Source organism: Convolutriloba macropyga, chromosome 4, assembly GCF_964194025.1.
Source record: "Convolutriloba macropyga chromosome 4, txConMacr16.3, whole genome shotgun sequence".
NCBI lineage: Eukaryota > Metazoa > Xenacoelomorpha > Acoela > Convolutidae > Convolutriloba > Convolutriloba macropyga.
The window spans coordinates 79,748,235-79,772,357 of NC_134471.1; the positions used below are offsets into that span (position 1 = coordinate 79,748,235).

At 36.0% G+C, this 24,123-nt stretch overlaps 1 protein-coding gene across 1 annotated transcript in view; it reads right to left on the bottom strand.

The window, feature by feature from the left end:
• The window catches only part of LOC142337921 (uncharacterized), an 85,452-nt gene that overhangs the window by 46,744 nt on the left and 14,585 nt on the right, over positions 1-24,123 (bottom strand). The window contains exons 3-5 of the mRNA XM_075387561.1: positions 14,053-14,205; positions 13,011-13,209; positions 216-349 (exon numbers count right to left, since the gene is read on the bottom strand). Of these exons, the coding sequence (XP_075243676.1) occupies positions 216-349; positions 13,011-13,209; positions 14,053-14,205 (486 nt within the window). The remainder of the gene's footprint in view (positions 1-215; positions 350-13,010; positions 13,210-14,052; positions 14,206-24,123) is intronic.

Sequence of the window (24,123 nt, forward strand, 5' to 3'; positions counted from 1 at the left end):
CCGGCAGCTTAGGGGGAATTTATCTTTAAATTCTGTAAATGCATATTCTATATTCTATATAATTCTATAGTATTCTATATAATTCGTTCACCAAAAATTACTACTCCTGTAATTTTTGTGAGGTGGGACTGTGTTTTCCATGAGGCCTGTTTTTTCGTGAATAGGCTGCAATGTGTACTATATGGGTATGATAGAATGTTGGAGCCTGTTCTAACCTGTAAATAGAGCAGGTGAATCGGTCAGCGAAGTAGATGAATCGGTTGTGGTAGTCGAAGGTAGCAAATGAGGTGTAGTGTTTGTCAAATGCCACCTCTTTGGGGTAACTCACATTCAACAGGTACTGATGCGTCTATAACACATACACCCCACCCTTTATATACAAACGACCTAATTCATTCTAAAGAGCCGAATGAACTGTCTAAAATTCGGATAAAAAATTAAGAAAACTTGCTGTTTGCATCAAACTGTTTGCTTCGTCGGAAATAAGCTGCTGCTTAAAGGGCAATTTCGAAAACGGCTCGAAAAATGTTTTCAGCATAAATGATCAAGCATTTGCTAACATAGCCGGCAGATTGCCGGAATAGCTGGGAAAGAATAGAACTTCGTGCCATATAATAGAGATAGAAACAGATACGGATCTAAATTGAAAAAATCGACACCGCTAAAAAAAACTAGGTAAAAAAACATTCAGCAATAAATTAAAAAAGCTTGTTAAAATTCATTCCACAGAAGCCTCTTATTAGGGACCTTTACTGCACATATGAGTTCCTTTGACCTTAAACAAATTCAAATTAAACTTAAGTTTTAAAAAGCAAAAAGTCATTTTATTGAGTGAGGTTAGTCACGTATGATCAAAATCTAATCACGCAAATAAACTAAAACTATTGCTAAATCGAGTGATAAATGACGTCACGCGCGCAAATGCTGTCAGTGAGAGGAAGAAGTCATTCAGAAAATTTGACTTTTTCAGCTTTGCTGTGAACAAATGTAAAACGAAAAAAGAGCGTCAGACGAAACAAAAAAAAAACAAAGCAGGACAAGTCCTGACGTACAATTCAAAGAATTTTCATTGACTAAACAAAAAACAAGACCTAGAACGGAAAATCAGTGAGTTGGAAAAACCATTTCTAAAAAAAACCAGATAAAAAAACAAAAGCAAACAGAAAATCAATGTCAAAATGCCGCTAGGGAGAACCAAAACCCTCTAGCGAGAAATGTAAATTTGATTTTTACACAATACTAGGCCTAGAATGAACTAAGAATAGATTGTGAAAACCATTTGGAAAAAAATCCGATACAAAAAATTGAAAAAACAGTAAAAATCAAAGTAAAATTGCCGCATTTGAACAAAAAAACCACTAGCGAGAAAGCGAATATTTGTTCAAACACCGTTTTCTCACTCTACTTTAAAATTAGAGCAAAAAAATTCACGCCGCAAAACCACTCGCTTCTAAGCTCCATTTCCTGCTTCGGCGTGACCAAAATCACCACTCCAATTTGACTTCAAAAATCATGAAAATGTGTGAACAGATCTTGAAAAAAAACACCGCCGAAAGAAGTTCGGAAGAGACTCGAAGCGTCAAAACTTCACAAACAAAACCGTAATTGCAGCGGAATCCATGACCTTTTGTATTAAACAATTAACTCATTACCTCCCCAGGTCTGACCTAAAAATTGGCGAAATTTAAACCACTGTCACCAAGAGAAGCAATTTGCAGCAAAATTCTATATTGTTGAAATAATTAGTAACGCTAAAAAAATACCGAAATAGATGAGAAGGCCAAATTACTGATGGACTGAAACAGCTGACAGGGCTATCAATTGCCCTCAAAAAATTCATGATTCTAATGTCAAAAAGATCGCGAAAGCAAACGGCAGATAATAATCTTAGAAACTAAGTTAAAACTTTTCAAAAAAGAAAGCTCAAATTTAAGAACCAAAGACCACTACAATTACATTTCTAATCACTTCAAATACGACCTAAAACAACACATACTTCTTCCTTGTTGTACATACGCTAGATAATATGATTTCATACTAATTCAATAATTAAATTGATCATAGAAATGACATAAGCAGCACAAGAAAATTCAAAGGCAAAATATCGTTTAAATTAAAACCAAGACCGAGAGAAAGTTGCAATAACCATCAAAAGTAAAAATTTTGGATAAGGCTAGATAGCAGACTCTCAGTACTTCCTTATGTTGAATGAAATCAATTGAAACCAAAAAGAAATGACAAAAATCTAAGAAAAAGCTGTAATCAATCAAATTTTTAACAAATGAAAAAATCATTGTACCGAAAAAAAAGTAGGTGCAAGCACAAACCTATAATGATACTAACTAGAATGTGAAGAATATGGACAGAATGTAAGGAACACCGTAACAAAAGGACATACTTGGTTTTTGAAAGTTGCGAATCAAACTTTAAAAAATCAAGAAAAACGAACACATTTCATTGTTCAGCATTTGAAAATAAAGAACCTCATGTTGCACAAAAAGATTCTAGTAATTAAAACCAAAATACAAACAAAATTGACAAAAAATGGAGAAAAGTACCAAAATCGGATTCTCGTATGTACAATTTTATAAAACAAAAATGCATCGAGGTAGAACCAGAGGCGTTGAGTATATGAAATATCATAAGGAAGTTGCCAAATTAACTGATTTCTGACAAAAAAGGCGGTTAAAATATCCAAAAATGAAGAAATTAATAGAAAAAAAATCAAAAATTAACTAAAAAATCAAGAAATGTGCCAATTTTGAACTTGAAACGCATCATCAGGCTCTGCAAAACATCGTGGTATCAATTGCCGAGGTTGGCTTTTCAATTAATTATTTCTACTAAAAGCCAAATTACAAGCCAAAAAACATTGGGCAATTTAGACGAAAAAACGGCCAGAAACGGTTATCTATATGAGCCAGTCAAAAACTACTTTTCAAAGTCAAAAAATCATTCACTAAACGCGGCACACGATCGAAAAATTTTTCTCGCTCAGAAAAAAATAGTTCACCCGGCAGTTTTCGCTTTTAGGTCAAAACAGCGTCTGAAAGAATAGTACTTCCGGTAAAAAAAAAACCTTAAGAACATAGCCGGAAGAATTCCGGAAGCGAATCGAAGCATCAAAACTTCACTAAGAAAACCGTAATTGCAGCAGAAGCCACTACCTTTTACACTAAACCATTAACTCACTTCCTCTCCAGGCCTGCTCTAAAAATTGGTGCAACTTAAACCAGTCACCAAGAGAAACAAAATGCAGCAAAATTTTATATTATTGAAAACGTTTGGTAACGTTAAAAAACCTGAAATAATTAAGGTGGTAAAAAAACTGGTAGTCTGAAAAAGCTGACAAGGTTATCAATTGCCCTCAAATAATTCATGATTCTATTCTGAAAAAGATAGCGAAAGCAAACGGCAGATAATAATCTTGGAAACTAAGTTTAATCTTTTCAAAGAACAAAGCTCAAATTTAAGAATCAGAAAACACCTATAATTACACATCTAATCACTGTAATTAAGACAACAGACAACACACACTTGTTCTTTGTTGTACATATGCTAGACAACATGATTTCATACTACTTCAAAAATTAAATCGATCATAGAAAAAACAGAAGCAGCAGAAGAATATTCAAAGGCAAAAAAATCGTTTCAATTAAAACCAAGGCCGGAAAAAAGTTGCACTAAATAGTCATAAGTGGAAATTTTGGAAACAGGCTTGCTATCAAACTCTTAGTACTCTTAGTAGTTAAATGAAATCAATTGCAAACCAATGAAATGGCGAAAATCTAAGAAAAAGCTGAAATCATTCATTTTTAACAACTTAAAAAATCAATATACCAAAAAAAATGTGGGTGCCAGGACAAATATAGCATGATACTAACTAAAATGTGAAGAATATGGGCACAGTGTAAAGAACACCAACTTTCAAAAATAACAAAGAAATTATTGATTTTTGAAAGTTAAAAATCAATACAGAAAAATTCAAGAAAAACGAATACATTGTTCAGCATTCAAGACATAGAAAAGATAACTAGTCACCCGATAAAAAGATTTATCCTCCTGAAGAGAACAAAAAAATAGGAAAAAATGGAATTCATATATACGAAACATTGAAACATTTTGCAAAAAAAAAAATGGTGAAAAAACTTTTAAGACTGCATTTATGAAAAAATTTTAACTGTTTTTCAAAACTTAACGCCAAGAAAAAATTGAATTTTTACTGAAACGAAATTAAAGTCCCTCATGTTGCACAAAAAGACTATTTCTAGCATTTGCAACCAATATACAAACAAAAAACTGACGAATATCGGAAAAAAAAACTACAAAAAAATCGGATTAGTATATGTACAATTTTATAAAACAAAACTACATCGAGGTAGAAAGAGGCCTTGAGTATTTGAATTATCAAAAAGAAGTTACCCTATAAACTGATTGTTGACAAAAAACGGTTAAGAGATCCAAAAATGAAGAAATTAATAGAAAAAAGCCAAAAATTAACTTAAAAAATCAAGAAATATGTGCCAATTTTCAACTTGAAACGCATTTTCAGGCTCTGCAAAACACTGTGACATCAATTTCCGATCTTGACATTTCAATACAGTATCGAATAAACTTTATTTCTACAAGAAACCAAATTAAAAGCAAAAAAATGGGCCACTTAGACGAAAAACGGCTAAAAACGGTTATCTATATGTGCCATTCAGTCAAAAACTATTTTTCAAAATCAAAAAGTCATTCATTAAACGCCGCGCATGATCAAAAAACTTCTCTCGCTTAGCAAAAATCTGTTCACCAAGACAGCTTTTCTCACTTTCGCTTTTAGGTCAAAACGCCGCGTGAATTAATCTATTTTCTGTAAAAAAAAAGACCGAGAGAAAACCAATACTCCTCTTCGAGTCGTAAAAAATCCAAGAGAAGGCCAATAATAGCCCCAGCTATCGCTGTGCGGCTATTAACTAGCCAAAACCCCAGTCGCCTTAACCTCTCGGCTGCCGGACATACAATCTGTTTTCTTACAATCAACTTTGTTTTAACAACAGAAAACTTCTGAATAACCGCCATTTAGGTCACGCAGAAATCAAGCGCGAAAAAACCATTTAAGCAGTGACGAGACAGAATGTTCTAGAACAAATGTAAAACGAAAATGGAGCGTCAGACGACGAAACAAAAAACATTGCGGGACAAGTCCTGACGTACAATTCAGAAAATTTTCATTGACTAAACAGAAAAACTAGACCCAGAATGGACTATGAGTGAATTGAAAAAACCATTTTTAAAAAAATCAGATCAAAAAAATAAGAAAAAAAAACAAAAAAATGTCAAAATGCCGGAGGTGAACAAAAAACCACTACCGAGAAACCGAATTTTTGTTCAAACACCGCTTTCTCACTCTACTTTAAAATTAGAGCGAAAAAAATTCACGCCGCAAAAGCACTCGCGTTTTGGCTCCATTTCCTGTTTCGGCGTGACCAAAATCACCACTCCAATTTGACTTCAAAAATCATGAAAATGTGTGAACAGGTCTTAAAAAAAGACAGCGCCCCAATACAATTCAAATTCTTTGAATTGTAAAAAACCAAGAGCACCGCAATATAGCTTCGCTCAGCTTACAGCTTCGCAGCTATAAAAAAACAATTTCATTTATTAAGTTCAGATGGTTTGTTTTTCATGAAAATAACACGACAGCTAAAAGCGTTTAAGGTTATCATTTCCGCTTGCATATTATGGAAAATAGCTGCGAAAGCTTTGCAGACCTGTAGTCTCACAATACCATTGAAAAAATGAGGCCTAAACCAATTTGACAAATGATTTTGTCATCCATTGTTGTGTAGTCAGTAATTGATTTCAATCTATGTACTGTTAAGTTACCTCTAAATAATTAACCTTCAATCAGAGCATGGCTATTTAACTTTAAATTGTCTCGTTGAAGAAGTAAAGTCAATTTGGGAGCGAGGAATATCACGAGTGAATAAAAAACTATTCACGCGAATGAGCAAAACTTGCTCCGATAACTGAGAAAACCGACTTCACGAACGCAATGCTGTGTAAAGATGCACGAACAAATGAAATCAATGACTTGAACTGAGCGTGAAGCTGTAACTGATGACAAAAAAGTTTACAAAATTAAAAAATAAACAAACTATGTCGGATGAACCCCTCTCGAACGAAAAGAGGGGGGCAACTTAGTTTAGAGGGGGTGTATCTTAGATGTTTTATGATTTCAACAAACTTGATCCCATAGGGGTTCAAACCCCTGACCTCCAGGTTGGCACTCTCACATCTTAACAACTCAGCTAAAATGCTTTTGATTTTTCTTTCGTTCACAATCGCTTTTAAAAAGAACTTTACATCAGAACGCGATCACTCAAAAAAGAGGAACTTAAGTGTGAAAAGGTCACCCAAGAAGTCAAAGAATGTTCTAGAGGAAAAGCGCAAAAACGGTCAGGCTAAAATTTTGCATAGAAAAGACATAACCGACTAACGTCTTATAACAACATTTAACATACCCGACTAACGTCGGGCGAATTGCTCTCAAACGAATGGCGAGCAGTTGGCTTCGTCAGTAGCTAGCCACGGTTTAGTGAGGTTAGCTTAAGCTTAATTGAAGGGCACGAGGTGAGGGTAATAGATAATGAGATCACCCCACATAACAGCAGCTGAATTGCGGTATCAACAAAAGAGTTAAGGAAAGAGAGAGAGAGAGAGAGAGAGAGAGAGAGAGCGAGAGAGAGAGAGAGAGAGAGAGAGAGAGAGAGAGAGTGAGTGAGAGAGAGCGAGCTAGGAATATTTTCCATGAGATTCGACTCTGCAACTTCTAATTGTCTAGCCTAAAGTGCAAAACTCCAAAGAAAAATTTCCATATTTCGCAGTAAAAAAAAGTTCAAAACCAATTTTTGTGTCTGGAATAATGTCATGTAACCCACCTGCAAAACTGGAAAAGTTTCGTTAGCCAGTAATGATCATTAAACTCAGAAAATTTAAAAATTTTAAAAACAATTGCAAGTTTAAAAAAATCTTGCTAAAATCGGTGATATTATTATCTTCAGAACCATTTCATTGTCAAAAAAAGACTATCCAGCATCCCTATATCAAGCCTTAAATATTTTAATTGGCCCATAAAGATCCATAAACTTGGAACAAAAATTTATCGAAAATCGGAAAATTAAAATTTATCAAAAAATTGCTAAAACTCGAGATATTAAAAGATTGATAACCATTCCATTAACTCTATAAACTATGCTGCAGTTTAATATTAATCTTCGGAGTAAGTCCCTGGGCCACTGGTGCTGCAAAAAGAAAAAAACTCAAAACTTTTCAAGAAACTTAAAAAACAGCTGAATTTCGTGATTAAAATCTTGAAAAACATACCATTAAATGCAGAAACTATGCAGTAAACTATTATCAAACATAAGATAAGTTTCCTTGTCTCTTGAGGCTGGAGAAAACTAAAAGATGACAACCAATTTCGAAAATCTTGAATTGCAAATATTTTTTTAATTTGTTCGTGATATTAAAAACTTCAAAACCTTTCCATTACATCTAAAAAAATACAATAACCTTTTATCAAACTCTAGAGGATGTTCAATGGCTCTTGAGGCTGGAGAAACCTATAAAATGACTAAAAGTTTCAAAAAAAAACTAAAGAAATTGTAATTTTTATTAAAAAATTGGTAAAATTCGTGATATTAAAAAGTTGAGAACTACATGGCCAAAAAAATTGCCAGTAAATTATAATCTAACCCATAAAGAGGGCCCCTGGGTCTGGAAAGAAATTGAATAATGACAATGTCAAAAAAATTTAAAAATTGCAAGTTTTAGCAAAAAATGCCAAAATTTGAGATATTTAAAAGTTGAAAACTACATGGCCAAAAAAATTTTGCCGGTTACTTATAATCGAACCCTTAAGGAGGGCCCCTCGGTCTGGAAAAAGTTGAATAATGACAATAAATTTCGAAAAAGTTGCAAGTTTTGTAAACAAAAATTTGCAAAAATTGGTGATGTTAAAATGTTGAAAGCAATTCCACTAGAAACTGTGCAGTAACTATTATCAAACCCTAGAGGAGGTTCCTCGGCACCTAGGGCTGAGAAAGTCAGAAGATGACAAAAAATCTTCAAAAAGCTTGAAAACAATTGAAAAATAGTATTAATTTGCGTGTTTTTGTTTGGTTTACCAAAACATATAGCTCTTATAAAGGTCAAAAAAAGTACTCGTGCCTAGCAGAAGACCTTTATCAACTTTAACCAACCTCAATTTTAGACTGGTCCAACAAAAATTTCAAAAGGTGACGAACACAAAAAATTGCAACATTTTGGGCTCAAAAACGCCTAAAAAAGACCTTTTAACCTTAATAAAATTTGTCAAATCACCAAGTCAAATCACTCAAGCTAGCAAAGAGAAGTTCGAGAAGAAAAACCGCCGGACAATAACTTTGCATGAAGAAACACGTGACTACATCTATTGCTTTCAACTTCGAAAGCAATTAATTACAATTATTGAAGGAGTTATAATTTAAATCAGGTATAATGTTGACAACCTTGGACAAAATATGCAATAATGCAATCTCTCAACTACATAAAAAGAGTAGGTACGAAACATGAGACAACTACTAAAAAAAAAATAAGAAAATAAAATAAACCAACTTCAGCGCACTTTCCATTTGACTTTTAGTAGTGAACCGCCGCAACTTGAGATCAGCTGCTGTTACTTGTGAGTGAGAAAGAAATTTAGATCACGCATAACGACGAAGTCAAAGGCCTACTTTGACTAAGGTCAAAACATTTAGAATAACTGCTTCAAACTTTCAATTTCGAGAGCAAGTAAAAAGAATAAAGAAATTGACAGAATTTTATTTCTGAGTGTAAGCAAAACAGACTAAAGTCGGACGAATTGCTCTCGTATGACCGGTGAGCGGTTGGCTTTGGTAGTAGTCAGTGTGTGCGTGGTGGGGGTGGGGTGGGACGACTTTAAGCAACAATGAACGGCGACTTTGAGCGATGTTGGAGGAGGTCGGACAGATGAGTCGTGGGTTGGGGGGGGGGGGATGGAGGTGCGGGTGAATAAGGGGGCAATCGTTAAAAACCCAGAACCATCTCCTCACAGACTGAAAGGCTCTAAGGGAGCTGCCGAGCCATTTAAAGCGCTCCGGCCATTACCTGTTTATCCCGTTTTCGAGTACGAAAAGTCAACAGGCTCTCAAACGAAAAATCGCACAAAAAAGATCATGACTAACAAGTTTGATAATCTTTAACAACTTCGTCTTCTTTTTATAACCTACTGGATACTACAAAGTTATTTTGCATTAGCTGCGCCATAAATCGCGAGAAAACAACATCTAAGAAACACCATTTTCTCGAAGTTATTATGGCTAATTCATTATCTATCACAAAAAATGAGTACCGGATCACTCTTTCAAGGATGATCTTCAATGATAGCTTTCGATTATCTTGTCAAACGAACGGTTGGCTAATGAAGAAGGCCCGGCTCGCACAAGGTTTCTAACATAAGCTTTATGGAAAGAAAACAATTGCAGCAAACGTGACTTAGATGAATCCATAGTACAAAGGAATCATTTTATCACGTGTCAGTTCGAAAGAAATGGCTGATGAGCTGTGAGATTATGAGTACCAACATTAAAGTTCTTAAAAGAGGGGGTCAAACTAAGATTTCGAACCGCCCTTTTTAAGGCTCAATGAGATCAACTCAGCCAATTAATGACCTCTGAGCGCTACCTGTTTATCCCGATTTTGAGCACGAAGAGTCAAAAGGCTCAGACGAAAAATTGCATTAAAAAAGACCAAAGGACTAATAGAATTGCCACAAACTTTGAGAGAAATTAAAATTATACTAATTTGGTAAGCAGTTTAAAATTAGATTCAAAAATTATACTTAGCTCGGCTTCACAACGGAAGGTTATTGAGCTTAATACTGATGCCAGCTAGCGACCGCTCTAATCAATTTGATAACACAATCTACTACAATTAAATGACAGGGCTTTATTGGTTTATCCGGTTTCTTTCCATTTTGCACCCATGACCTTGACCATATTGTCATGGCGTAATTCAATAAGTGAAAGTTTAAACATTGACGGCAGATTGCCGGAATAGCCGCGAAAGAAGAGACCTGCGTGCCGCATAATAGAGATAGAAAAAGAGAAAGATCTAAAATGAAAAAAAAAATCGACGCCGCTCAAAAAGCTATGTAAAACAAACATTCAGCGATAAATTAATAAAGCTTGTTAAAATTCACCCCAGAAGCCTCTTATTAGGGACCATACTGCACATATGAGTTCCTTTGACCTTAAACTAATTCAAATTGAACTTAAGTTTTATAGCGCAGAAGTCATTTTATTGAGTGAGGTAAGTCACTTGTGATCAAAATCTAATCACGCAAAAATCTTTTTGCTAAAGAGAGTGAGAAATGACGTCACGCGCGCAAACGCTGTTAGTGAGAGGAAGATGTCATTCAAAAAATTTGACCTTTTCAGCTTCGCTGTGTGAAAAAATGTAAAACGAAAAAGAGCGCCAGACGATGATACAAAACAAGGGGACCCGAATACAGCTCCGCTCAGCTTACAGCTTCGCAGCTATAAAAATCAATGGGAACAGTGGGTGAATGAAATCAGAAGCCAAACTCCTAAAACCGGGACTTTTTTAAGCCCAAAAACGTGATCGAAAGGTAAAACGATTTAAAAAAAAGGAAAGCGTCAAAAAAAGCTGACCAGGGATTGAAAACAGACCCAAAGCAGTTTTTTCTTTTCATTAATTGTTGAGAGGTTATATTATCAGTACAATATATTGTTGCTTCCATCAACTGCTTTCAAATAACCTTCAATTCAATTAGAGTAACAGACAGTCAATTGACACTGAATCTCCTTGGAAGTAAAGAAAAGACTTTTTAAAAGTGAGCTAAGTCAATTTTGCGAGTAACTTAATCACGCTGCTAAACAAAAATTACACAACTAAGACTGAAAAATAACCTCAGTCATAAAGCCCTGAACGAACAAACGGCAGATTAGAATTAATTGTGACCTCAAATGGTCGCAACAAAAAATCTTTGCAAAAAAGCAACCGACTACCGTCGGCGAACTGCTCTCAAACGACGAGCGAGCGGTTGGCTTCTGTAGCAGTCAGCTGCAGCTTAGAGATGCTAGCATTGGAGGTGAGCGGGGTTAAGCGATGAGGGGAGGGAGCTTGAAGAGAGGGTGTCCAAAACGCCAGGTTGGGGGAGGAAGGACCAGGGTGTCGGGGTGTTGTTGGGGGTGACTAAGGGGGCAAACTTTTAAGACTAAGGTTCACCCCCTTATGCCTCAAAATTGTCTCCTCAAAACAGTTTCGGTGAATCATATACATAGAGAATATTAAGGCTCTAAGAGAGCAGCCAAGCCATTTATTGCCCTCCAGGAGTTAACTGTTTATCCCGTTTTCGAGGGCGAAAAGTGAAAAGGATCAGACGAAAAATTGGTCAAACGAAAAATTGAGCAAAAAACCACATGACTAACATGCTTGATTACCTTTACTTACTTTAATTTCTACGTCTTTTTTATAACCTAATGGACCTCTAAAACTAGTTTGCATTAGCTGCACCATAAAATGCGAGAACTTAAAAAACGACAACTAAAAAACAGCGCAATTTCTTTAAAAAACATAAACCGACAAATGTCGGAAGAATTACTCTTGAAAGACAGGCGAGGTAATTTAATTCATGGTCTTTAGTATAGATCAACTTTTCTTTATGGGTGCAAAAAACCTTGACCCCACCGGGATTCGAATCACTGCCCTCCAGATCCTTGGCCACCCACACTAACCACTGCGCTACGAGTCACTTAATTTTTCTGCTGCAACCGATTTTATATTAGCAATAAGCTTTAATTCGGAGCACTAGAGATCACTCAAAAATAATCAACGAAGGCGTCAAAAAGTCACTTGAGAAGCCAAAGAATGTTCTAGAAGAAAAGCGCAAAATTTTCAAACAAAAGATTTGCATAAAAAAAAGGACACACACGTTTACAATAATTGCTAAGAACTGAACAGCGTTCAAGAGCAATTAAAAAGAAACAGCATATTCTTGATGCTAAATCATTATCTATCACAAAAAATGACGAGCAGCTGATTCTTTCAAAGGATCTTGCATACTAGCTTTTGATGATCTCCTCAAACGAAGGGCCGGCTCATGAAGGAGGCCGGGCTTGCACAAGGTTTCTAACAAACTTCATGGAGGATTGAAACAAGAAATCGCAAACCATAAAAGTAATTTACATCAGTCCATAGTAAAAGGGCACCATTTTAGCATCTGCCAGTTCGACAGAAATGGCTTATGAGTTGTGAGATTATAAGCGTATCAACATTAAATTGCACAGTTAATAATTGAAATCCGTAGGAATAGACGTGAAAAGTCCACAGCTTTAAATGAAACGCTGAACAACTCGCGGAAAAAATTATCCCTCTGGGGATTTTGGGAAGATTAGGCTAACAATGACACTCCACTATCGCAATTGATAAAAATGCTGAAAATGAACAAACTCGGGCAAACTCAGGCAAGAATAAAAAATCTCAAAAAATATCAAACACTAATAGCAGGGCAATTTATCTTGTTTGGCTTTAACCCAGGACAAAAAATTATTTCTGGAGATAAATGCCAGGTGAAAATCACTCAAGCTTGATAGTCCTATAAAAGTCCAAAATCATCTCCACGCGCTTTCGCAACAACATTGAGCAAAAATAGTTATAATGATTTAAAAATGGCAATAATTTTTATTGCTCCCAATTCTTGTTGTTTCTAATTCTTATTGGCATTGATAATAATCCCTCTATAAGGTCAGTTAGAGGCAGGAGTAAGCCTAACTACCAACGAAAGTCAACATGACACTAACTTTCGATATTTTGTTGCAAGAAATCTCTATTTCACTTTTTTATTTCAATAACACATTAAGTCTTAACATATGAGCTACACTTAAGCTGCAAAAGGGGCGTTGGTTTAGAGTGAGCGAGTGAAAAAGATGAACACGTACCGGTCCCGAAGGCTGGCCATCCTCGGGTGGGAATGGGGTGACTTTATCTAAAGCTAATCGGTCGTTGGAAATGGAAAAGGGGTCGGCATTGTTCTCAGGAAACATCTCAATGACAGTTAGGTGGGCTAAGGTCACTAGCAAGTATGCATTCTGTTCCACAGCTAGGCATCGGGATTCATCGTCCGGACTCACGTAATACCTGAACAAATAAAACAACCTTTAGAAGCCGGCGTAATCGCGTGGATTATGTTGTCAGTATTTATATCACACTCAAAATCACGCGACCGCTGCTTTCGACACTCGTTTTTAACGGGCTTATTGTCTATTGGTCCTGTTTATATTAATTCCATTCTCAAATATATGAAAACCTGGCAAAAGTGGAATCGAATGCATGAAAGGCGTTCTTACCAATACAGAAAATAATTGGTTCGATCTCAGGTTAAAAGATCTTTTTTCTCTTCTTCTCTTTCTTATTAAAAGATCTTTTCTTCTTCTTTGCCTTGAGATTTCTTCAATCAATAACTGAAATCTCGTGGTTATTTTTTGCAATTCACTTAACTACGATGTCACTCTGTTCAAAAATAAACAAACCACTAAACATTTGCATAGCTATTCGAAGGTCAGAACCCCATTCGCATCTATCCCCATTCACTGTACGGGCGTGAAAATTTCTTTGCAGAACATGAAGCCAACATACTTGAAATAGAGAACTTTTGACTTGACTTGACTAGATCGCGCTTGACCTAGAGCCTTTATGGATCGAGTCAATTCCGCTCTAGTTCTAGTGTCGGATCTATTGCCCCCCCCCCCACACCCCCAGTGTTTTTTATGATCCCCAATTACAAATTATATGTTGTTATATAGCACGTTACTATGTAAGAAAACAGCACGTGCGTCTGGGGTTCATAAAAAATTTATGCTCACTAAGCTGGGGGGGGGGGGGGGGGGGGGGGAGGTCAAAACAGAGTAGATCCCTAATGTCATATATGCCTTTTACACTTTTAAAAAAAATCCAGAAGATATCGGTAGAAACATAATTCACCAATTATGGCAGCTACATTGATACCATCCGTCGAAGTTTGTGCATATTTGGTCACAAGGCAGGCGAGTTTTACTCGCATCTACATTACACTCGTCCATGTCCACACACGATTTGGTCTCCTCGTCAAATTCATAGCCTTTGCTACACTTGCAACTGAAACATAGCAAAAATTGACACTTGAACAGATGAATTTTACACTAGACGGGTTTATTCGGCACTAGAACTCAAAACATGTCAGTAATATCAAAGTGTTCTTTCGATTGGCTGAGTGATAGTTACTTTAGTTTAACAAATTGGGGTAAGACCAGTTACAGTTCTGATGCCTTCCGGATCTTTTCCCTTTGTGCCCCCCCCCCTCCAGACGCACCTGCACCTAGTTACAGAGCACTTGCCATTAAATAGTAAATCTAGCAGCAAATAGTAAAAAAAAATAGCACGTGAGGCTGGTGGGTGCAAAAATAATATACACCAACTAAGATGGGGGGGGGGGGGGCACAAGCGGAAAAGATCCTACCTTGATTTAAGCAGACCGGAAACAATAAAATGGGCTTTGAGCTCCAGACTGTTTTTTTTCTTTTCACAGATATCCCAACAGTCTTCGTGGGCAGCCTAACTATAAACACTTATAATTGATTACTGTTGTCTCTGTCAGCTGAGACAATTTGCACTTCTAACTGGAAACTAGACGTATTAGTACACTTAAACATGGTTATTAAAAGCGGTGATAGCCTTCCTACAAGCAGTAGAATGTTATTTACTTCGACTTAACCAATAGTAGCGCTGCTATAATGACAAACATCTGTAAACCCCTTTCAATTGGCTTTCTAAAATTGAAGGCAAATAAATGATTGGTTGAAGAATGGGCGAGAAAAATAAAATTCAAAGTCCGGTAAACAACGAAAACAATAGGTAAACTCAATTCCAGTGCACACAATTGGTGACCTGTCGCTCAAACACTTCAAAACTGCGAAACAGAACATTAGACAGAAGATACGAAAGAAATCCCGAATCTCTTTAGAGGTAGCGATTAAAACAAAGGGCTACCTACAAACTTTATAGCAAATCCTAAAACTCATTAGAGCAAAAAATAATTGAGAGCCCCTCTAGTGGAGGGAGAAACTATATGCTCAACTGATTTTTTGTCAATTTTTGCCGATCGATATATTTATCGTACTGAGTTCTGAGTGGTAAAGTTTTTTTCTCGAATTTCTTAGTTCATCGCGGTTTAAAGTTCCTGTGAATATAGGCTGACTTTCATTATTCTTCTTCACTTTTCTGAATTTTTTTTGCTCAAAATATGCTCTTCTTTACGATTAGACAGGGTTTTTGAATCTTCTTGTTAGCTATCTTTGCAAAAACCTGGCTAATTTTTCTAACAATTTACCATTTTTTGATAAAACCCGGCAACAAATGAAGTTACTTTTAGCTTAAAACTGCTGATAATTCCCAAAATCTCTACCCTAAAACCTATTTTGTTCAGGAAAAAAAACAATTCCAAATCTCATTTTTTTAAGTAATTACTTGATATTTTTTCCTTGAGATACTATTCTAGTTTGATTTCTTTCTTATACCAAATATTTTGCCTAGTTCAACTTTTTTTGTTTTAGTCAAACAAAAGTGGATGAGCGGTATCGGAACATTGCAAACGCAAATTACCGAATATCCTTGTTTTGATACCGTTGAAAAACAATTTCACTATTTCAAAAAACAATTTCTCAAACTCATAATTGAAACAACCTGCCACAGCAGGAATATATTTTTCAGAACTCGTTGGGAATAGTAAATCGATCTATAAAATCTAACCTCAAAGCTGTCAGGAGTGTTCAACATTCTCAAGTTTTACTCGAAAAGGCTCAGCTGAAAACCAAATCCACGCATTATAGCAATTCTCTCTTAAGCTTCCATATAGCTCTATGTATGACAAAACATGGACAATCGCCGCAGAATTGGTTTCTTTTTTTATAAAGAATAGCCAATTGAATAAATGAAATGAACACAATTGATTAAAAACATCTCAGTTGAAAATCTATTGTTGAATAGTTATGATACACTGGGTATATAATTTCAGCAAAAACACGGATCAGAAGAGACAAAAAAATCAAAATGTCAAAGGCAAAATTCAATGCAGACAACTATAGAAAAACAAGAAAAAGCTCGTAAACTATTAACATACACAATCAATAACTCAAAAACATATGAAAAACACGAGCACGACCATCTCCATTAAAAAAAAATTTGTCCAAAATCCAGTTTTTCAAAGAAAATCAAAAATCAATTTTCTATAGAAGATCATATTGCATGAGTGAAGCAGCTAAAAAAATGATGACATGCTACCAAACTCGTATACAAAACCATTAAAAATTAGCCGTAAGATGCTCAAGGAAAAAAACGATGAGACCACAAAGAGCAAAGACTAAAAGCAGCTCTTCTATGCTCAGAGAAAAGCTCATAGAGAAGAATGAAACAGTTAATAGCAAAAAAGAGTTGGACACAAAAGAGGAAAGGTAAGTAGTAAGGTGTCTTACTGGGCACGCAACGGGGGGGGGACATTTGGGTGTTACTGTGTTCGCAACGGGGGGGGACACGAAAATTTTTCCCAATTTTTTGTAATTTTTCGGCGTTTTGGCGAGAACAGTCCCCCGTTGCGAACACATTAACACCCAAATGTCCGCCACCCATTGCGTGCCCAGTAAGACACGATTTCTTTCAAAAAATTTTCATGGGTTAAAAAGGGAACCTATTTATTACTAAAGAAATTGTATTCGTACACTTCATTGTAATAACAAGCGGATAAAGCTTTCTGGTTTTCCCTTCAAATATTCCAAACAATTTTCGGTCATTTCATTTTGTTATTTGGTTTTGTTTTGATTGTTTGTTTCAACTCTCGACTTTATTTATAATTCCCTCAAATACTTTGCAATTGCGTTCTGGTCATTTCAGTCTTCTACTTTTATTATTTGTTTACTAATTATAGTTGAAGGACTTTTCTGTCAATTTCGCCTGAAATACTTTCTTTTAATTACAAAGTGGAATGTTCACAAATGAATGCTTGAAAGCGGCGAGGGAAAACTTCAAACAAGGATTGCCTGGGTGTAATAAAACTGTATTCAGTGTACTATGAAACAAGTAACCGCGCCGGTTTGAGATTGCTGTTGAGATAAACAGCAACGTAGCCCGTCTGTTATTAGCGCAAACACATTTGATTGTTTGCGGGCATTTAATTAGAAAACAGTGTGAATCGTTTCTGTTTTGTCTCTAATGAATTAAGCACCGCAGCTATTTCAAACAACCCAAATTTTTAATTATCTCTGCCTATGGTATCAAAAGGGAATTCTTGTGTATTAAGGTTCAAAAGAAGCAAGATAAAGCGAAATTTTTGCAAGCTGCAAACTTGATAGGAGGTTTTAAGCTGCTTGAAGGCAGAGACACTATTTATTGTGAGTGTCACACAATTTACCGCTACTATTACTTCTTTCAAAGGATTTCTCCCAAGGAACGCTAAAACTTGTTAGGTTTCCGACAAAAGCAAACATTTTCATAGGGTTTGAAGGCCTTAATTACTTCTAAATATATCTGTTGAACGGACCACCTTGCTGGTATCAACTTGTCTGTTTCTAACTTGTATTTCAGTTAAATTTTCAATTATTTTAAAAGTTCTAACTTTTTCAAAGTCTTGAAATACATCAAAAGGCACTGATAATAAAAGTTCAAACAATAGTAGTTTCTCCTGAAATGTAAAAGAGAATTGCAATTGCAAAAATCAACAAATATTTAAAATTTCTCGAGTTTTTCTTTTATTCGAAATGATAATCTATGTAACACAAGAAGCTCTTCTGACAAAATTTTCAAACACTCTGCCTAGATTTTTCACAAGTAATTGTCAATCGAACAAATCTTTTTCATTGATTTTTCTTTCAGAAACTTTTGGTTATTTAAAACTCTACAGCTTTCGTCCAAAAACAGACCACAGCAAGCAAGGTAATTTCTTTATTGTTTATAGTCTCTTCACTTTTCACAACGTTAGTCTAATTTTAAAATCCGAACAACTGATTTCTGAAATTTTTCAATTTTCAACAGTAAATTAATCAAGCACATTTTAAGTCGTTAATAGAGCTAAGATCAATCAAACTGTCATTAAAATAAATACATTTCAAGCATCAATCTGAATCACTTTCGATTAAATAGATGCGTCGTCGTTTACGACTATGTTTATAATTTTGTTGAATTGGTGTTTCCTCCCCTTTCGATGTTGACTGCTCTGTTGATTTCATTCTCTTTTTTCTAGATTTAGAACGACTACTTTCTATTTGTTGTTCAAATTCACTTTCTACTCCAGACTCCTCAATAGCTTCATGAATAATGAAAGGGTTTCTCTCCTCACTGTTATCGCTACTAATATTAGTTGCACTTTCTTCATCAAAGTTTACTAAGTCTCCCTCTAACTCACTTTCAGTGTAACTGATCTGTTGATAGAAACCTGGATCAGGAGGTGTGAAGAAAGGTTGTTCACCTTGCTGAACAATGGTTCCATCTGATAATTCAAATGTAGCATTCGGGTTAGATTGGTCCCCTTCCTCAATTTGTTCCTCAATGTCTGTCAAACCCCATTCCTCATCCAGTGCTATTTCTTGATACACCGCGTTCTCCCGAATTGCTTTATGACCAAAAGGGAGTGAGTGTATTGAGTCAATGTAATATCGCTTGTCACAAAAGGCGGTCAGTGCTATTTTGTTTGTCTCAATTGTGTAAAGCTGATGATTAATCGAACCGATTCTGTAGTTTGGCGTTCTAATTAAGCCATGATCCCCCATCAAAACTGATTTAAACACATCGTGGGTGAGTCGAGCCTGGGCGTGTTTAGTGATTCCTTTAACCGATTTTTTCTGCTCATCTGTAAAACAAAATAAAAAGCTATCCGTATCATGACTACGTTTTTGTGCTTCAAGTTTCAGACTTTTTTCATGAAAAAGTTTTTTGTTTTGAAATGTCAAAAATCTTAACAATTTTCTGCTTTTATAAAAAACTTTCCCTAGTTAACACACTGCTTAGGATATCGTAGATGCTATCATAAAAAAGAAAAAAGTAAGTTGATAACTAACCTTCAGTTGTGATGGAGTACATTTTCGATTTGAGAGCGCAGAAGCTTTCCATCGGTCGTCCCTTCAACTCATCTTTAAATTTCAAAACCACCATCTTGTTTTTGTCATCAAACAAATTGTTGTCCCGCTCATAGTTTGAAAAGTCAAATTTCTCATTCAAATCGTTTGATTCCTTTAGATCCTTGTACAGGTCGATTGTTCTTATTTCATAGGTCAACGAATCTGTGTCTGAGTATAATAACGAACAGTCAAAATGTTTCTTCATTGTGTTATAATGAAAATCAAACATGTACATTTTTGACAAGTCCAATATTGTTGCACCCACTATTGTTGGCTTGTTCCAAAAAATTTTGTATTTCCGCATTGTAACTGCAACCAGATCGTTATTGAAAACTTTTAATGTTTTAACGTTAAACTTTTCTGTGTTCGTCCACAATTCTTCTTCAGTACGAACCAGTGAAATTGACTGATGATTTCTTTTACTTTCGCAACATTTACCATAAGCACAGTTTGACATAAGCTTGAAAAAATTTTCTTCAAATTTATTAGCTGCACGCTGGCGCATATCTGTGTTTAGATCAATATAAGCCGATAACCATTTGCTCTGGGAAAACTTGAGACAACGATGAACTTTTTTTACCCTTAGACCTAGTGACACATAAAGCTTCAGTGTGATATAATGCAGTGTATATCGCTCCTTGTTGTAAAGAGTTTGTAACAGTTTTTTCACTTTGAAATTACCCTTCAGGTTGATGTCATTCAAAAGTTCAAATTGATACTCACTCAACCAGAAAGGTTTGACTGACTCTTTTGTTGGTGCCAAAGGAAAGTCCTTGTGGTCATCGTGTAAATCATCAGGATATTCAAGATCACACTCCACGATGAAACCACATGGACTTTCATCATTGGTTTCGAGAATTGTTTGCAGGCTTGTTGTTGTGTCAGTCCAAAATTTCCAAAAGGTAGTGGGAAATTCTTCATGATTCCTCCATACAAGTTGTTTGCATCTATCATTAGACCGAAACTATGCTCCTTGTACGGGTTAAAACTGTTGGGAAGATATTCATTATTGGCTTCAAAAAACCTTTTCGCAAACACAGAAGCCACACCACCTCGCATCAAGTTTTCCACAAAATCTAAATGGTCTCTGTTTGTGAGTAATTCAAGTTCCGGTTCACAAATTTTCAGGAAAGCATCGCCTGCAAGATTTGGTGCCGAAAAATATTGAGCACAATCTAACCCATATGTTTGAAAGCATAGGGTACGAAATTTTTCAAAAACATCTGCTAGCTGCAACGTATCTACTGACAAGTAAAGATCGTGATAGTCACCCAAATTGAAGCAATCAAAGTTTCCAAAAATTTTTTGTGCTTTTTCCAATTCAGATTTTGTGATAGATGGTATGTTGTTTTTACCTGACAATGAATTGATCCAGCTGCTCAGAGGTGGAAGTTTTGATTCTTTGAATCGGTCAAAAGAGTCTATATAAGAATAAGGATAAAATCCTTTGCCGTGTAACAGTTTAACATCACTCGTCTGATAATCTTCAAAATGCTTATCCAATATTCTAAAACTGTCGTCTGGCAGTGAATCGACCAATTTTTCTAACGAAGTGTTCATAAATCGAAATGAATCCAAAAAACGAAGATCCTCATAAACTTGAATAAGCCTGTTCTTTCGGCCTGGACGTTCTTCTATAAAAACTTTAAGCGTTAAACTGATATATGTCTCATCTGTGTTCGGTATTATTGTAAACTTGTTCCTGGAGTGACAATTGTGTAATGCATTGCATAGGTGGTGTAAATCGTAATGACTCAAATTATGAGCGATAATAGGAGTAAAGTTTTGGGTTTTTCGGTTGACATTACAAGCTTCATGAGCCCAGCCCAGAAAATTACCTTTGAAATGACAATGGTCCAAAACTTTTACATCACTGTCATCAAAATCTCTTTCACAAATCCAACAACTTTTTGCTTTTGATTTTTGCTTGTCTGTTGGAATAGTTCCAGAAAATACACGATGCTGTTGTTTTCTATAGTGAATGTCACGCGCTAGTTTCTCCATTTGGTCTACAAAATCTATCATGCAGTCAGGTCCTCGTTTCAGTCGGTATCTGAACAGACTTGAGCAGTCGTGTTCAACTGCAGCAAAACAGTATCCGCTCGGTGTATGCTTTTCTATTAACCTGGAATGACTTTTTTCTGGGTCATTTGGCACGCTATGAACTTTTTCCAATATTGATTCAAGGTCAAAGTACACAACAATTGGGGAAAAAATTTTCGCTTTATGTTTTTTAAAGACCAGTTCTTTCTTCGTAGGCATTGTGATAATTGCAGCGTCATAATCATAACACAGTTCTTGATGCTTTTTCAATAATTCCGAGCTGCTGCAAAGGTGGAAACAGTTTCTACAAAGAGCCGAGCGGTGATTAACGATTGTGCCTCTTATGTTTGATACCAGTTTTTCTAGATCTTTTATCAGAACATAGTGAAAGCGTTGGCCATCAGAAATCAGAATCAAATCGATAACAAAATTGTATCTTTTCTTGGATACTCTGAGAGGTAACAATTGTTTTTTATGATATCGGAAAACATTAACGTTTACTTGTTCAAATGTCTCAAAGGAATCAATTTTATCGACAGCCATTGGCATTTCATACTCGCCTTGAGGTTGATGGGCACTCACGTTCGTACTGTTATACAGGGCTGGGCTGGTAATCAGTCGCCAAGAATTAGACTCTAGAGTAGGACCGAATTTCATGTGGTAAGCTGCGGTGTAGCAGTAGAGAAAACATTTCGAGTCATTTATATTGCGGATGTTTAGTAGATTTCGGTTATTCACCAATTCTGATGGCAGCGCTAGATATGACGAGCCACGAATAGGGTTGAACTTTACAACTTTTAGTTCCAAATTGATAATTTTCTCTAGCACCCATCCACTCCCATTCGATGCAAAACAGTTCAGAACACAGATCATTTGTTGAGCCATTGTGAAAAACTCTTCTTCGGATAAACCATCGTAGTAGACAGTTTTCATATCAGTCTTGGCGAAAATTGTAATGTGCTCGTCTTCGTCGTCAACTCGTGGCTTCAATAGTTTCAACTCGGCTGTCAGTTGAACTTTCTGAGCTCCATGACTTGTTTTGTTCAGTAGAATTTCATCTATCTCCGGCTTCACCGAATTTAGATAAGCCAACAGGTCAATTTCCAATGTTGGCTTGATATTGTAAATCTCCACACCACCATTAAAGGCTGAATGTACAGGTTTTGGCCAACTGTCCCTCTGTCTTGGTGGTGCTCTTTCAAACATCCGGCCTCGGGACGGTCCAGCTTGGTTCGGAGATTCAGGTTCAGTTGCTTCATTTGTATCCCAGACAGGTAGTCCGTGCCTGTTTCTCATGTGTTGGGCAAAGTTATCTTTGCTCATGAAGCAATGATTGCAGTATATGCACACACTCTCGACTGTTTTCCCTCCGTGGCGGCTGCGGCAGTGACCAGTGATCCCAAGTAGGGTTTGACTTTGGAAATTGCATTGATTACAAATTAGAGTAGGACGCTCCGGCTCAATTTTGTGAATCAAACATAGATGTCTTCGCAGACTTCTTTTATCAGAGAGTTCTCGATTGCAATGAGGACAAGGGAGAGTCATTTTGTTGTGATTTTGTTTTCTGTGTTCTTCGACAAGAAAGAGAAAGACCAACTGATTGCTGAGAAATTCAGAGTTTTTGTGATCAACTTCTGATTATTATTATTATTACAATAGCTCCTGGATCTGTGTTTGTTTACTTGAAGTTAAAATTTTTGTGTGGGATTTTGCTCGCGGAATAAGTGGCTAAGAATTGAGTTTCTAATTCCGGTTCCCGTAGTTTCCTGAGACAAAAGTTTATACAAGTCACTGATAATTTGTTATTACTTAACCTACGCATACAACTATACACACCTAATTGAATACATACCATAAATAAAGTGTTTGTTTATATTAGATCTGAAGGAGTGTAAAGTTATTTCGGCGCGGTTGAATGTTAGGAAAATATAACTAAGTGTTTGTTGATATAATGTTTTTGGTCTCAAGGCATTGATTACTCATTTATTACTCACAAACAATTTTTGGTATGATTCTAACTTGAATAGTATAGGACAACATAGAACTGCACTAAGTTAAAAACTAATAGACATTATGTTTGAAAACTTTATTTGTTTCAGATGTCCTCATCAGAGGGAAGTCCGTCCCGCTGGAGCACAACAGGTGTTGCTGCGTATCGCAGACGTAGAGATGCTGCAACACAGACTCCAGTGGGCGGAGAGAATGGGAATTCGAACGGTATTGGGCAGGGCGATCAGATGGAGAGGCTTATTGCTTCTCAAAATCGTCTTGCCGCTGCCATCGAATTCCAAGGATGGCAGAGTGCGAGGCTAGTGGAGGTACTTCAAATGCAGAGTGCCGGCCGCCCACTATGCCTCAGATGTGGTAGATGGGGTCATCTTGCTTCGACCTGTGGTCGATCCTGACTATGTTAGTTTGTTTCTAACTAATTGCTTTTTACTAACCCAGATTTTCCTTATACCAAATAATAACCTTTATGCTTGTCTTTTAGATAATACAATATATTGAATTAGAAACATTTCATTTCGACTCCTCTGCAGTACTTTTAAAACTCTGACTATAGTGAAATCAATCAGTTTGTTGTTCGATACATTAACTTAAAAAACTACAAGTCTCGAAATCCTTAATAGAGTAGGAGATGAAGCAAAAAAAATCAATTGAATTTGTTTTTATTTTCATGCATAAAATAATTTAATGCAACACACAGACACACAAACAATGTTAATTCAAGTTTTAATCATAGTTTTGATTAGAGTTTTCGTTTTTTGCCTGCATCATCTTCGTAGAACAGGACTCTATCACTTCGCTTCAACTTTTTTTGGCCGGGGCATAAGTAATTGGAGGTGTTTCTTCATTGAGTGGTGACAGA